Below are 17500 nucleotides of genomic sequence, written 5' to 3'. Positions count from 1 at the left end.
GAAATGCTACTTCAAGTACACACACTCCTCTAGCTCTCAGAAGAGCCCATTTTATCAGATTATTTTACCTGTTTTCCGCGATGATAAGGCAAGGGTGAATGATTCAAATGGTTTTACGCATTAAATTTGATTTTTTTTTTTTTTAAGCTAATCGAATTTCCCTAGATAGAATAATTAAATAAAGAAAAATTTACACTAGCTTCCTTACTCAACCTTTGCAACTTCAGTAGCTCATATGTTGACAGTGAGATTCTCAGCAAGGAAAACATTTGGCACCGTATACCCCTACGCCAAATTCCGCCTGATCTCCCCCCCCCCCCCCCCCCCCCCCCCCCCATCAAAGAGGACGATAAATCCCCGCCAAAGGCGCCAATGCAATTTCCTTGAAGTGCCCTACAACCACTGCCGCTAGTTTTTTGTTTTGTAGGTAGCTGGGTCAGGCAACCTCATCCATAAAGAAAACATGTCATTTAAGATGGTTTCAGACTCAATTAGAGATATCAACGATGCATCTCATAATAAAGGGAATTTTTATTCTCACTGTGATTAATTGATTGTCTGTGTGCTTGTCTTTCATGCACAAATGCATTTTATGATTTTGAACTTAATTGTTGAGGAATATAATAATGAAGCCCAAATCTTGGGATTCCTACTCTCTCTCTCTCTCTCTCTCTCTCTCTCTCTCTCTCTCTCTCTCTCTCTCTCTCTCTCTCTCTCTCTCTCTCTCTCTCTCTCTGTTTGTCCTTCATGCACAAGTTTTTTTTAAATTTTGAACTTAATTGTTAAAGAATATAATATGAAACCCAAATCTTGACATTACCACCTCTCTCTCTCTCTCTCTCTCTCTCTCTCTCTCTCTCTCTCTCTCTCTCTCTCTCTCTCTCTCTCTCTCTCTCTCTCTCAAGAGTTGACGTTTTTAACATGTGGAATTTCCACCAACTTCTCGAGGTGGTGAATTGGCATAAACAATAACAAAAACAACCAACAAAGTGTATTACTGAGCTGACTATACAGAAAAAAAAAACGGAAAGTTCTGCCAACTGCAGTTAAATCTTGGATAGTTGATACGAAAATAACAAGTTATTGGTTCGAATGGAATCACAAGCATTGGCACTGAGTGCAGGTCTGTGTGCTTGAGTGTCCTCATTCCTTTCATCATAAACAAAACCGTTAAAATAAGACTCTGCCAAAATCCAAGTAAAGAACGTACTCGGTGATCTTGAAGTCCAAAGGTCTCTAGATGTGTCTGAACGTGAGTCATTCTTTCCTAGAATAAAGGATAATAAATGATTCAGAAAGATTATAGATCGAGAAGGGGATTTTAACAATTAGCAGATTACTTGCTGTTTTCAGGTTTTTCATAAGAAGGCTGAAAATAAGGCTAAAAAAAAGAAAAAAAAAATTAAACAGTATTACTGTGACTGAAATTTCGATCGAGATGAGGATCTTAACAATTAGCATATCAACCAATTACAGAATTGATTTTCTGGTACTTCATTGGAAGGCTTTGAACAAATTTTGTTTTTTACAAACTGAACACAATATTTCTGTGACTGGAATTCCAGTTTTAATACTCTAGCGTAACGTATCCTAACCTAACCTAACTTAATAAAGAAATATATACATTTTTTTCTGTAGTTGTTTGTTCGTTTCATAACAGGATTGTTTATCACTGGCTCTTATCTGCAATGCATTAGATAATTAGATAAATGTACTTGAATCTTCCCAACTTTAACGCATTACGTCAGATACCAAGGGAAAAACACGAGTAATACCTGTCGTTGTAAACACAGACTAATAGTATAAAGTTGGACCCTTGACCACTGACCTTCCGGTTGCTTTCGAGTCTTTGGACCTTTGACCACTGATCTTCCGGTTGCTTTCGAGTCTTTGGACCTTTGACCACTGATCTTCCGGTTGCTTTCGAGTCTTTGGACCTTTGACCACTGATCTTCCGGTTGCTTTCGAGTCTTTGGACCTTTGACCACTGATCTTCCGGTTGCTTTCGAGTCTTTGGACCTTTGACCACTGATCTTCCGGTTGCTTTCGAGTCTTTGGACCTTTGACCACTGATCTTCCGGTTGCTTTCGAGTCTTTGGACCTTTGACCACTGATCTTCTTGTTGCTTTCGAGTCTTTGGTTACTCGCCATTCTTCCTGACGAAATTCAGGGGGTTCGTGTGAACACGTGACTTCGATTGATAGATTTGTTCATTAAAGAGTTGTGTCGTAATACTTACAACGATTTGTTTATGTTGAACAGGCTGATATAAGTCTCTTTTGATAGTTTATACAAGGAAGATCTATTTTAATGTTGTTACTGTTCTTAAAATATCTTATTCTAATTGTTCATTACTCCTCTTGTAGTTTATTTATATGATTATTTCCTTTTCTCACTAGGCTATTTTTTCCTGTCGGAGACCTTGGGCTTATAGCATCCTGCTTTTCCAACTAGATTTGCAACTTAGATAATAATAATAATAATAATAATAATAATAATAATAATAATAATAATAATACTCTATCACTTATTTTTGCAGTGAGGAAAGTGATGGCTTCCTAAGGAAGATGGGTGTAACCCGAAACCTCACACTGTAAACTTCCAGTCTCTGTAGACTATGATTAACAAAAAACAACAACACTAATAATAATAATAATAATAATAATAATAATAATAATAATAATAATAATAATAATGATAATAATAATAATAATAATAATAATGATAATAATAATAATAATAATAATGATAATAATAATAATAATAATAATAATAATAATAATAATAATAATAGTACTTTATTTGTCAATCAATTCTTTCAACTTCTTTTCCCTTCTGCAGCAACGTGGGTGGGTGGTGGCTACATCAATGGATCGGCCGAGAAGGTGTATGATACGGGTCTAATCTGGTGCCAGGCTCCTTTCGGATATGCCACCTCCTTGGCAATAGGTAAGTCTGATCCCTGCCAAGCCCCTGTCAATGCAGAGATCTGCGCAAACACGATACCCTCTTACCAACTTGCATATTCTATTTTCATATGGCTCCATAAGGAGGAAAGCAAAATTTTTCCTATGATGAGTAAATTACCTTATTTCAGAGATGTTTGGTGGAAGAGGATACCTTTATAAAGGGCTTTATCTAGGGCGCATCAGGCAACCGATCTCTTAATGTAGGGATAACGGTGGCAAAGATTAACCTTTGCAATTGAAAAAAAAAAAATATTGATATATTCACGGAAATGTTTAACAATGATTTTAGCTTGTCTGTGGGCTCCTATTATACACCATTTCTCCTTACATTTATCATCAATTGCTTGTTTTATTCTTTCTTTTCCTTCCGCCCACAGGAGGAGCCTTCTTCGCCGCCCCCATGAGGAAAGCCGGATACGTAACGATGTTGGATCCATTGCAAAATACATTTGGAAGGCGCATGGGCGGACTTCTCTACTTCCCAGCCCTCTTGGGGGAGACATTCTGGTCGGCTGCCATTTTGTCAGCTCTAGGTGAGACAACACGCAACAGTTTCCAAAAACAAAACCCTATAGATATACCAGCATTTTTTTTTTTCTTTTTAATCTGAGATTCAGCTACTTCACCTGTACTAACATTTGTTATTACCTTCTTTAGATTCAGATCTTAATAATTTTTTTTTGTTGCCTCGCATGTGTTTATTTGTTTTTATTCTGATATTCGGCTACTTCACTTACGCTAGTATTTGTTATTGTCGTCTTTGGATTTTGATCTTAATAAATGTTTTTATTTTTTTCTGGCCATCAAAAAAAATTCTATTCTAATTACATGTTGGGTTCCTCTCTTGTATTTGCAAACCTTTTAACCATAAAATGTGCTTTCCCTTTCCATGGTATTCTTAACACCTTTCCATTAAGCTTTTGACTTGTAACCAATAACAAACAATGAATATACATGTGTGTTTGATAATGATAATCCGGCAAATAATTGAATAAATAAATTGAATCAGATGTTGAATGTACTTTTTGATATATAGTTTTATTTTCTTATACTATAAAAGCAATTGGAATCGGATCGCTACTCTCATGATTTGAGTCTCTCTCTCTCTCTCTCTCTCTCTCTCTCTCTCTCTCTCTCTCTCTCTCTCTCGATACAGTATATCAATGTCTCCAACACCGTGAAACGCTAGCTTAATGTAACAATTCAGCATATTTGCCAAGAAAAGAGTAGCACATTTGCACATTCGCCATGAACACATGTCTTCACATCACTGGCGGCCACTTATATCGTAAGACATTTTTTTTTTTGTAAGATACCTCTCAATAATTTCTTACTCTATCACTTGCACAAGTGTATTATGGATCAAGATCTTAAGTAAATTATTACTGTAACAATAAACCTCTCCATCCGCTGAAAACGACAAAGAAAATTAAACATTAGAATATGAAAGTATTTTTTTTTTTCAATTTGAACTGAATTAAACAAGTGAACAGACTAATGCCAAATAAATTTATTACAAATTTCACTTTGTAAACATAAATGAAAAATTCGATAATGCTTGTCTTCATTGAAGTAAAAGACAGCTTGTTTATCTTACAACAAATTATGGGGAAAACAATTCCTCCGTTACAGCAAGTTCATATTTAGGAATTTTGTTTATGTAATTGTAACACAGACTGATGTGGGAAAAAAAATTCTTATTCGATGATATCTTATCATCGAATAAGAAAAAACTGACCAAGAACTTTTGTAAATCTTGTCAGTGCTAATGAATGCAACAACAACAACAACAACAACAACAACAAATGCAGCCGTTTCTGGTTCTCTGCAGGACAAAGACCTCAGACATGCCAATTCATATCTGGGGTTTGGCCTGTTTTCATGACCAGTGGGAGATTCCATCTGATCGCTCACAGCAAACCCTAACTATACTCATTTTTTTTTAATGAGGCGCATTTGCACAGACTCGCAGCGGTGCCCTGTTAGCTCGGAAAAGTTTCCTGCTATCTGATTAGTTAGAATTATCTTATCCAACCAATCAGCGATCAAGACACTTTTCCGAGCTTAAGGGACACCCATACGAGTGGGTGCAAATCTGCCTCACTAAAAAGAATTGACTATAGTACAGCCATGCTTGTCATGGCTATACACAAACCCTTTCACCGCGTTAAGGTATTTCCACTCACAAAGGGTATAATGAATACAAAGTCATTTAAATTCCAGAATTTCCAGATATATCTTGAAGCAACTGGTCTGTTCTCCTTTGAATAAGCCATTTGGCGCTTGAGCATTGCTGAAATACCTGTTTTGGGTCAAAATTCATGGAATTTTCGTAGATCTAAACATTGCATGTAATCGTTTAAACCCTGTGCGAGTGGGATCTGGTATCTTGATTTTTGGCATAGCTACAAAGAGAAGTTTCAAATCTGAAAGCAAACAAAGGGATTTATCACCATGCTTAGTATCGGTTACCAATGACTAATGCGCAACATTTATTTTCAAAGCCTAATAGATGAAGACCTAAAATGCAACAAGAACTTGCCCCGGTATTTGTTAAAAAAAAAGTTCTTCATCAATTGAAAAATAATTGTTTTAGCTTCACAAAAAAAAAATAAATAAAATAAATAAAAAAATAACCAAACATAATCTAGGAAGCTATTTACTATTCACTTCAATGCATTCATCGGCAATGCGTCATCTCCTTGACCATCAAGTAAACAAATTAAATAAACAAGTACTGTTTACTGTTTTTGAAATGCGTGTTATTCCTGGTAAAACTTCACACTTGATTTTGAACTATGTCCAACAACAGTTCCCGGAAAACGTGGTCCTTCTTTGTGCGAATTTAAAGACTACACTGGTAGGGCAAATCAGAGTATATCTGTTTTGACTCTGGGGTAAAAAAGTTCCATCTGTGACCAGTGGCGTAGTTAAAAAAAAAAAAAAAAAAAAAAAACGGGGGGGAAGCGAGCTTTTTTTAAAATACCCTCCGGTCTTCAAGAGATGGCCCCCTCCAAAGCAGGGTTAGAAAATAAAAGTAAGGAAGTATACACTTAAAATTACCACCAACTCACCAAGGTAAGGGGGAGGGGGGCCTCTTTAATAACTCACCCCCACCCCTGGTCCTCAAATCTTTAGCTACGCCCCTGGTTTCATGATTTTCAACTTGATTTCATTTTCAACAACAGTTCCCGGAAAACATGGTCCTTCTTTGTGCGGATTTGAAGACTAGACTGGTATGGCAAAAAGTTTTTCATCTATGACCTGCACTTTTATTTTTTTCGGCGTTATTATTACTTTTATTACTTTTCGACAGGAGTAAGATTTTTCCGTGATTTGATTGAAATAACATAAAATGATGTTATCTCTATGATAACTTTTGTTCCCTTGGTGCGTCTTAAAATTATGTGCACTGGATATTCAGAATGCTTATCCAGAATACTGAGTATATTTTTAACATCACTTGTCACATGCTTTTCTATATATGTATATATATATATATATATATATATATATATATATATATATATATATATATATATAGATATAGATATACAGAATATATATGCATAAATATATACTGTACATATATCCATATATATATATATATATATATATATATATATATATATGTGTGTGTGTGTGTGTGTGTGTATATATATATGTATATATACATACACACACACACACACATATATATATATATATATATATATATATATATATATATATAAATATATAAATATATATATATATATATATATATATATATATATATATAATTTTATTTTATCTTGCCATCTGTCGAGATATAATTCGAGATGTAAAGTATTACGGTTAACTTAGTAATATAAATTATAACGGACAGAACAAACATCGAAAATTCATTACTTTCATTCCTTATTTCCTCTCGCTGCTGTTTTCTGATTCCCCACGACCTGTCAACGATTTTTTTCCTTCAATAATATTATACTTTGGGATATCATTACAATTTTATGTTCACTGAAGTGAAACATAAAAATTCAATGAAGGATTTAACTCTTATCATAAATCAATCATGAAATATGATTTGATTAAGAACCAGATTTCAAAAGCAGCACTTTTAAATCTTAAAATCATTCGCATTACAGGTTCTACTCTGGCTGTCATCCTGAACATAGGTAATGAAATATCCATCTTAGTGAGTGCTGCTATTGCTGTCACTTACACGCTCTTTGGTGGACTGTACTCGGTAGCTTTCACTGACGTTATACAACTTTTCTGCATTTTCATGGGCCTGGTAAGTTAAATGTACCTTTTTAGAATTTCATTTATATTTCAAAAGACCAAAATATTGCTTGAGTTTAGAATTCCTACTTACTTTAACAGCTCATGGGAAATAATCCAATATATGAATACCTGTATTAAGCCTTTGTGCTTAGAAATGAGAGAATGTAGACCTGGGGTGATTTCCCTGCCTATGGAAGACTGTACTTACTATGCATTAAGCCTTTGTCCTTAGAAATAAGAGAATGTAACCCTGGGATGATTTCCCTGGCTATGAAATGCTGTACTCACTATGCATTAAGCCTTTGTCCTTAGAAATGAGTGAATGTAAACCTGGGGTGATTTCCTTGGCCACGAAATACTTATCATTCAAATGTTTATTTCCATTTTCCAATAGTGGCTGACTGTGCCTTTTGCATACACCCACGAGGCAGTTGGATCCTTAGCTCTGAATGAGACGAACTGGTTGGGAAGTATTGAATCATCGTCACCTGAATGGGGCATTTGGATCGACTACTGGCTTCTTCTTATTTGTGGTGGCATCCCATGGCAGGTAAGGCCGAGAACATAGCGTCTCTCTGCTTTAAGAATAATGTTATTATTATGTAATTGTTTGATTCTGAGTATTATTGCCATTAGAATAACTTATCGGTATAATCATATACAGTTACCTCCAAGATTTCTGGTTCCAATCACCATAGGTAGGCTATGGTATTATGTACTGGGATTCTTGAAGTCAAATGTACCAGATATCCTGGAGTAGGTCACACAGAATATCTATAGGAGGTAAACATCTTAATACCTCTGTGTTTCAGATAAGTAACATGTCACCTGTTATACTTAAAAGGAAGAATTCCTAAAACAACTTCGTTAAGCTCCCTACCTATACAGTGAGATTTCTTCGACTTTACTGATTGATTTCCAATTCACAGGTGTATTTCCAGCGTGTCCTCTCAGCCAAGTCACCCCGCTCTGCCCAGATATTATCCTACAGTGCTTCCTTTGGATGCCTTTTGAGTGCGGTTCCAGCCTGTATTATCGGTGCTATTGCTAAGGCAACAGGTAAGGATACGGTCTATGTTCTTCGTGCCTTGCTTATAAAGATTCCGGTCATATGACAAGTTGTGGAATAATCTCCCTAATCGGGCAGTTGAATTGAGGGAACTTTAAAAGTTCAAACTTGCAGAAAATGTTTGTATGTTGAATAGGCTGACATAAGTCTCTTTTTATAGTTTATTTTCGAAAGATCTATTCAAATGTTGTTACTGTTTTTAAATTAGGTTATTTTAATTGTTCATTACTTCTCTTGCAGTTTATTTATTTCCTTATTTCTTTTCTTCACTGGGAAATTTTTCCATGTTGGAACCCCTGGGCTTATAGCATCCTGCTTTTCCAACTAGGGTTTTAGCCCCGATAATAACCATTACTTCGAAATCCAGTTCCTATTCGAGTTTGTTTTCTTCATAAACTCTGAAGGCCTTTCAGCAATATATTGATACTATCGTATGCACACACACACACACACACACACACACACACACACAGATTCAACCCTTCCAAACCCTCCCTCTATTCTAACTACCATACGGCAGTCTGGACAATTTAAGGGATATTGAACTTTCCGAGTGGTTGCCGCTCAGTGTTAAAGGAAATTATATATATATATATATATATATATATATATATATATATATATATATATATATATATATACATATATATATATATGTATATATATATGTATACATATATATATAATATATATATATATGTGTGTGTGTTTGTGTGTGAGTATATATATATATATATATATATATATATATATATATATATATATATATATATACATATATATATATATATATATATATATATATATATATATATATATATATATATATATATATGTATATATATATATATATATATATATGTATATATACATACATATATATATGTACTGTATATATATATATACATACATACATATGTATATATATATATATATATATATATATGTGTGTGTGTGTGTGTGTGTACTGTATATATATATATATATATATATATATATATATATATATATATATATATATATATATATATATATATATATTTATATATATATACATATACATATATGTGTGTGTGTAAGCAAGTATGTGTGTGTAACTTATCCTTCCGTCCATATTTCATCCAACTAAGTACCACCAACACAAAGTGCCCTGTGTCTTCTCTTTCCTAAAAATTAATAGCCAAATACTCTTCACTATAAATTCCCATAATTCTGATATCACGATGATACTCTTGAAATCATTTCCCGATGGCTTTGCATTAGCTTTTGAAATAAAAAGTTTTCTTATTTTATCTAATGTATTCTGGCATACAGTTTGGCTTTTTCATATTCACTAAATAATTTATTCTAAAATCAATAAAGCTCGCTTGCTTGAGGGTACACTCGGGCACACTATCCTATCTTATTTCTCTTCCTCTTGGTTTGTTAAAGTTTTTATAGTTTATACAGGAGATATTCATTTTAATGTTACTGTTCTTAAAACATTTCATTTTCCCTTGATTCCTTTCCTCACTGGGCTATTTTCCCTGTCGGAGCCCCTGGGCTTATAGCATCCTGCTTTTCCAACTAGGAATATAGCTTAGCAATTAATGATAATAATAATAATAATAATAATAATAATAATAATAATAATAATTTGGAAATTTTGAATCTTTAATATTATTTTGTACTTGCAGATTGGAGTTTAACAGATTTTGGACACACGCCAGAAGGATATGAGAAGAAACTCGTTCTGCCTTTGGTCATGCAATATCTTACACCATCGGTAAGATTGTAATGAGGGATTTGTTTGGTTTATTATTATCGTTTGTGGTTGTAATTACATGGAAGTCTTTCCTTTTTGTTTAATTATATGTAAATATGGAAAACTAAGACATCTTGGCGAGTGCAAAGGATCCACAGCCTTTTTCTTATTTCAAATCTGATACAAATTCTAAAAAAAAGACTTAAATCAAAATGGTTAACAATATGAGACCATTTTGTGGTCATTTCTAATAAGATATAATTTCTAGGACAAAATTTAAAATAAAATTGCTAATCACATGAGACCATTTTCTGCTACTTTCTTGTCAGATATAATTTCTAGAAAAAAGACTTAAATCAAAATGGTTAAACACATGAGACTATTTTCTGCTCATTCCTAATAAGATATAATTTCTAGGAAAAAGAGATTAAAACAAAATTGCTAACCATATGAGACCATTTTCAGCTCATTTCTAATAAGACATAAATTCTAGAAAAAGAGAAATCAAAATGGTTAACAACGTGAGATCATTTTCTGCTCATTTCTAATCAGATGTAATTTCTAGAAGAAGACTTAAATCAAAATGGTTAACCATATGAGACCATTTTCTCCTCATTTCTAATCAGACTTAATTTCTAGAAAAAGACTTAAATCAAAATGGTTAACAACATGAGACCATTTTCTGCTCATTTCTAATCAGTAGTAAATTCTAGAAAAAAGACTTAAAACAAAATGGTTAGCCACATGAGACCATTTTCTACTCATTTCTAATCATATCTAAAGTCTAGAAAAAGACTTGAATTAAAAATGGTTAACCACATGAGACCATTTTCTCCTCATTTCTAATCAGTAGTAAACTCTGGAAAAAAAAACTTAAAACAAATGAGACCATTCTATGCTCATTTCTAATCAGATATAATTTCTAGAAAAAGATCTAAATCAAAATGGTTTACAACATGAGATAATTTTCTGCTCATTTCTAATAAGATATAATTTCTAGGGAAAAAATTTATAACAGAATGGTTAACCACATGAGACCATTTTCTGCTCATTCCTAATCAGATATAATTTCTAGGAAAAATATTTAACACAAAAATTGCTAACCACCAAAGACCGTTTTCTGCTCGTTACTAAACTGATATAATTTCTAGTGAAAGATTTAAAACAAAATTTCTAACCACCAAAAATCCTTTTTGGCTCATTTCGAATAAGATATAAATTCTAGATAAAGATTTCAAACAGAATTTCTAACCACCAAAGACCATTTTCTGCTCATTATTAAACTGATATAATTTCTAGTGAAAGATTTAAAACAAAATTTCTAACCACCAAAAACCATTTTCGGCTCATTTCTAATAAGATATGAATTCTAGATAAAGATTTCAAACAGAATTTCTAACCACCAAAGACCATTTTCTGCTCATTATTAAACTGATATAATTTCTAGTGAAAGATTTAAAACAAAATTTCTAACCACCAAAAACCATTTTCGGCTCATTTCTAATAAGATATGAATTCTAGATAAAGATTTCAAACAGAATTTCTAACCACCAAAGACCATATTCTGCTCATTAATAAACTGATATAATTTCTAGTGAAAGATTTAAAACAAAATTTCTAACCACCAAAAACCATTTCCTGCTATTTCTAATCCAATAATTAAATCGAAATGGACTATTTTCTGCTCATCACTAAACTGATATAATTTCTATGAAAATATTTAAAACAAAATTACTAACCACACGAGACGATTTTCTCTCCCCTCTCACAGTGGGTTACTTTCTTGGGTCTTGGTGCCGTAAGTGCTGCTGTGATGTCGTCTGCCGATTCCTCTGTCCTGTCAGCATCATCAATGTTTGCAAGGAATATCTACAAGAACGTCTTTAGACCAGAGGTGAGCTTAAAAAGACTAACTACTAACAAAATATGCTTTTGAATATTCCATTTACAGTCTCTCTTATATTTATTTTTAAGTATATCTATGAGCTATTAAAAATGCTAAGACATGAAAAAAATACATCAAGTAAAAGATATTAATTCAATACATAATTGTCATCAATCACTATGATTAATTGAATCAACTAAAAGATATTGATTCAATACATTATTGTCATCAATAACTATGATTGATTGAATCAACTAAAAGATATTGATTCAATGCATTATTGTCATCAATCACTTTGATTGATTGGATCAACTAAAAGATATTGATTCAATACATTATTGACATCAATCACTATGATTAATTAAATCAACTAAAAGATATTCATTCAATATATTATTGTCATCAATAACTATGATTGATTGAATCAACTAAAAGATATTGATTCAATACATTGTCATCAATAACTATGATTGATTGAATCAACTAAAAGATATTGATTCAATGCATTAATGTCATGAATCACTTTGTTTGATTGGATATTAATCCCATTCAATGTAATTTACCTTAAGTTTCCATTTATAAACATTAAATCTCAATTTTTTTTTTTTTTATTAACTTGCTATCAATATAAACAGGCAAGCGACCGCGAAGTGATCTGGGTAATGAGAGGCGCCATTGTTGCTGTGGCCCTCATCGCTTCGACCATCGGCATCCTGATCCACAGCATCTACTATCTGTTGTAAGTTTTCCCCAGACTGTATTGCTGTGCTTGCTGCAGGTCACGTGTTACAGACACACTGGCATAAGAAAAAAAAAATAGTCATGAAAAGATTAGCTTCCAAAGCTCCTTCACGCATTGTCTTGTGTAGATTAGGTAACTTATAGGGTTGATTCACACTATCGGTCCGGTCACGCTCCAGTCTCGGTTCGCTCTCGGTTCGGTCTAGGTTCTAGGGGTGTTCACACCTTCGGTCCGTTCAGTTTCTTGGCAAAATTATAAATATAAGGAAAATGCATAATTGTATCGGAAATATTGTTCAGTGACACCAGGAAATGTATTTAAGCAATGAACATTAGCCTGTTATTGTACATATTATTTCATTTTCTATCATGACCGGAGAGAGACTGGAGCGAGAGCGGACCGGAGCGCAAGTGTGAGTGCTTCCATTTAAAATCATGTAACAATATTTGACCGGACCGTGACTGGAGCGAGAACGGAGCGCTCGAGGGCGAAGCGCTACTTGACCAATAGTGTGAATTAACCCATATAGTACTACAAGACACCGACTTTTCTCACTGATCTTAGCATTGCATCCTGCACTTCGCTAACCACGAATTACAATTTTGTATTCACGTTCATTTTCATAGTATAAAAAAAGATCTTTCCTTGGAGGTGCTAATGAGTATCAGAATGATCGCTATCATTGTTGTCAAGTTTGTTGGCAAGATGTCGATTGACAAAACATGTCACTTGTTATGAAGTAAGATTTTCTTATTCACTTCATTTTCTATGAGATTTTCACTAACGCTAAAATAACAAAGGCATCTTTGCTATATATGACTTACTTCATTTAGTTACGAAACTTTAAAGACTAAATTGATTTATTACAAACATCAAAAGATAAACAACGTCCAAGGGTTCATATGATATTTGTACTAACTATATTTAAAATAAATGTAGCAATAATGAAAACTTGGTCTAAACTTGTATATCAGCTTATGGTTACTGGCTTGGCCAAATCATAATGATGTTATCTGATGAACAATTAAAGAAGAACTTGTTCTGAATTTGTGACCGTTGGTAAATAGGAGATAGAAGTCACCTGAAGATAAAATTCATATTCAAAATCTGCTATAACTCTTCAGATAATGACCAAGGAATTATGTGAGTGTATATCTAGTTCTAACAATACCATACCAAAATAATTGTTTTCTCCGTTTCATTTTGTAATTGAATTAAAAAAACTCTTTCAGAACCAACTTGGAATATGCTTCAAGGGTTTTCAGTAGTACCCTTTGATCTGAATGAATATATCACATATAATTTCAGCCATATAGTCCTCATTCTGTTATATCTTGAATTCTCATATACTGAGTTTTTAGCATTAGAGAAGCATGATCACTGCGAAGATCACAGCAATGCATGTTATTTTACGAACTCTTAATTAATTAGAAATTCTTAGACTAACTTAAACTTAGCAAATGTGTTAGAACCATTTCCATACGTAGTGATTTAATTCTATAGATGAAGCCAATAATGTAATCTTGATTACAGTGGACAACATGTAATCAAATCTTCCATTAGCCATTCTTTCCATATGCTAAAAATATGTGCCATCATACGAATGGCTGAAAATAGCAATTACTATAGTCGCTGCTAAGATTCCGGGTGAAATAATCCCCACCCCCTTATGACGTCATAGCCAATCCCGTTGTCTCTCACATTACCTATGACGTCATCAGTGGGTGGGGCTTATTTCACCCGGAATCTCTGCAGCGACTATAGTATCCTTTTAGTGACATAACCCTTTTTTGGAATCAGTGCTTCTTCTTCTATGCAACGGCACATCATCTAATGTTCTGCTATAGACAACCCATAATTTGATCTCATAATAGATCTCCTACTTTGCCTGATATGTCTTTTTAAACCTCGAACAAGCAACTTCCTCGCTTTTAATTTCCCCTTAACTAGTTTTATGTCACATATCCTACAGCAACCTCACTAAGTGATATTTAAAGGAACCCTCATTTGGTTGGTATATATCTGTTATGAATAACAATGTTGGTAGGTAGATTTCTGATTCATTTTAGAAAATAATTACAGTCTGTATAATGTTGGAAAGGATCAAGGATCACAGGAGGGTAATTTTCTTTTACCCTATTCCGCATTTTTTTCATTTATACATTGCCTAATTTATACATTTATACAGTCCAATTTCTCAAGTCTCGAAATCTACCTGCTTAATTCTTATCAATTCTTTTCTTTTTTGACAAAATAACAGATGAAATGCTAAAAGGATAAAGAATAAAATACTGAAAATTATAAATATTGCTGAAGTACTGACCATTTTAGGGGCTCTTACGACGAACTGAATTATTTTGAGTGATATTGACTCACTTACCAAAGGTTTGCAATTAACTTGCTAGGCTAATGTTTGCCTTTTTTGTACTTTAAGGCTGTTAGTCAAATCAACCTGAAAATGTTATTATTTTACTGCAGTAAGATCAAGAAATTAAAAAACAAACAGAAACTATTATTTTTTTTTCAATTCAATCATTCTTAAAATGTAATAAATTAAACTTAAAATTCAATTTATTTTTTTGTCTGAAGACTTTACTGACAATCTCCGTTATTTCAGCCTTGTCATGCCCAGTACAGTGTGGATGTGTAAGTGGTAGTTGATAGTAAGTCCTTAGATAAAAGAAAATCTGAAACTGCCTTTCACGCAATTGAAATGCTGAGGATCTGTATTGATTTATGTCTCTTTCAAATCCAACAAGCTAGAAATTATTCCAAATTTAAACATGGCCTCTTGAAGCTTGTGAATAAAAATAGTCAGTTTAACAGAATTCTCAATAACATTCTGATAGAGAAAAAGAAATAATCTCTGATATTCTAAATAGAATTGGCTATAGAAGAAGGGAGATTTATCACTAAAGATCCTCAGCTTCAAAAGAATGTGGAATGCAGTTAATTTTTTTACAGCGCAGTTGACTCTTCATAGTGAAGACAGTATATCTTTCTAAAATTTGCTCCAAGGCTCCAACGGGTCATATTCCTTTGAGAATTCAGAATTTGTCTTCCGTCTATAAAGAGTTGGCATTGTAGTATCTTTCTGTCTTTGTCTTACTCTAATTATCTCTTCAAAGAACAAATCATTACTTTGTAAAGTACTATTTTCTCGAGGTTAGCAAACAATTTAGTAATGATCTCTCCTACTGCTTTATGGTAAGAATTGCATAAAGACAATAAGAAATAGTCGTCGAAGAGAAACCTAGATATTTTCTTTCCAGAATATTTTCTTTGACCATGAAGCATTGGAAGGGTTGAGATGGGTTTTAGTCAATATTTCTTCTCAGAGAGTCTGCTCCACTTGTTCTTAAATGAGCAGAACACCTTACTTTTAATTACCACTTTTTTGTGCTGCTTGAACAGATTTCCACTTTAATAGGAAAACTTAAATTGTTATTATCCTTGCATGCTTAAAACTTAAACTGAAATAGCTAAATAAACAAAAATAATAATGTAAGAATTGTACATATGTATCAATATCAAATCATAATACTGTTACTATAATATTTAAGTAAATATGTAAAATGAATGATTTAGTCATAAAAAAGAAATATGATGTTTAACAACAATGTTTATGAGTGACAACTGCCATTTAATCACTGGAAATTTCCGTATATATTCGTATATATCTAATGTATTGTCTTTCCTTGTATAAAGAATCTTATTTACGGAAGGTATTATGGTGCTTTTAAAAGATCAGAATTCTTTATCTTATAAACGAAGAAGACTTATCGAACAAGGCAGAAAATAATTTCCTTTCAATGTATTCTTATTGCAAAATATAGCCCATTCTTTTCTTCAGAATTTGTATAAAAAATAATTGGTTGCAACAGAATGAATATCATTTATAATTTTTGATAATCAGTAACATCTTGCTGATCAATCATCAATTATCTCTCACGAATCATTTATTTGTATATGAAAATTTTTATTTGTAATGAATTCACCTGAATCTTGACCACTTTCTTAAAAGCATTTCAGTTCATAATTCTAAATACTAACTTGTTTTAAAAATCTGATTGAATATCCTTTTAGATGAATTTACATAAAATTCCAATGTATTGGAACCTATTTCATTGCTTGATGAAGGCCTTTCAAATTAAACTTTGTCATCGTTTAAATGAGCTGTAATTATCTTTCTGATAGGTTCAAACTTACAATTAGTTTTAGGGCGATCTGCTGTTAGCAAATTGAAATAGCCTTTAATTGTTATAGGTAGGGATATTTTATTTTTCATATTCATACATTTTTTCTCTGATTTTCAATTTTGATGATAAGAGCAAATTTCATTTTGGGAATTCTGAGACGTGAATTAAGGACTATTTTTTATTATATTTTTCATCTTCCTCTAAACATCATCAAAATCACCATAACTTATTTTTTGTAGTGAGCCATTTTCTATTATCATCATTAGCATAAATTCTGGGGTTTTATTCATCTTCACACGTTTTGTCTCTATGACAAAATCATCATTAAATATAACAATAACTTACATTTAGTAATGTTAGTATATTTTTCCAAACAATTCTTTTTGTCTGTAATTTCTGTTGATACCTGTCCAGAATCATTACGTTATTCTTGTTTACTTAACGCAAAGCTCATACTGTATCATGGATGTACTTAAACCATTCCACTTTTCTTACCAGAAATATTAATTATTTATGATAGTTTGGTTGAACGTATGTGACGGCCATTTGATTTCTATATTTAGACAGGGGAGGAATACATTAACGTTGTGTCTTTTCATCATATTGTCATTTATAACTTGTAA

General features: G+C 32.7%; 1 protein-coding gene across 5 annotated transcripts in view; it reads left to right on the top strand.

Moving 5' to 3' along the window:
• Positions 1 to 17500, top strand: part of LOC137643908 (high-affinity choline transporter 1-like) — a 76025-nt gene that overhangs the window by 45597 nt on the left and 12928 nt on the right. For 4 of the 5 annotated variants that reach the window (XM_068376660.1, XM_068376661.1, XM_068376659.1 and 1 more), the window contains 8 exons: positions 2842 to 2949; positions 3347 to 3502; positions 7100 to 7248; positions 7633 to 7788; positions 8168 to 8297; positions 9984 to 10072; positions 11823 to 11945; positions 12572 to 12675. In XM_068376660.1, the coding sequence (XP_068232761.1) occupies positions 2842 to 2949; positions 3347 to 3502; positions 7100 to 7248; positions 7633 to 7788; positions 8168 to 8297; positions 9984 to 10072; positions 11823 to 11945; positions 12572 to 12675 (1015 nt within the window). Of the gene's footprint in view, positions 1 to 2841; positions 2950 to 3346; positions 3503 to 7099; positions 7249 to 7632; positions 7789 to 8167; positions 8298 to 9983; positions 10073 to 11822; positions 11946 to 12571; positions 12676 to 15295; positions 15342 to 17500 lie in introns of all 5 variants that reach the window. The other variant, XM_068376663.1, reaches the window with a different exon arrangement.

This window comes from Palaemon carinicauda, chromosome 7, assembly GCF_036898095.1.
Source record: "Palaemon carinicauda isolate YSFRI2023 chromosome 7, ASM3689809v2, whole genome shotgun sequence".
In the NCBI taxonomy this organism is placed as follows: domain Eukaryota; kingdom Metazoa; phylum Arthropoda; class Malacostraca; order Decapoda; family Palaemonidae; genus Palaemon; species Palaemon carinicauda.
The sequence above is the reverse complement of the archived record's forward strand: the minus strand, read 5'-3'. Positions and strand labels throughout refer to the sequence as shown.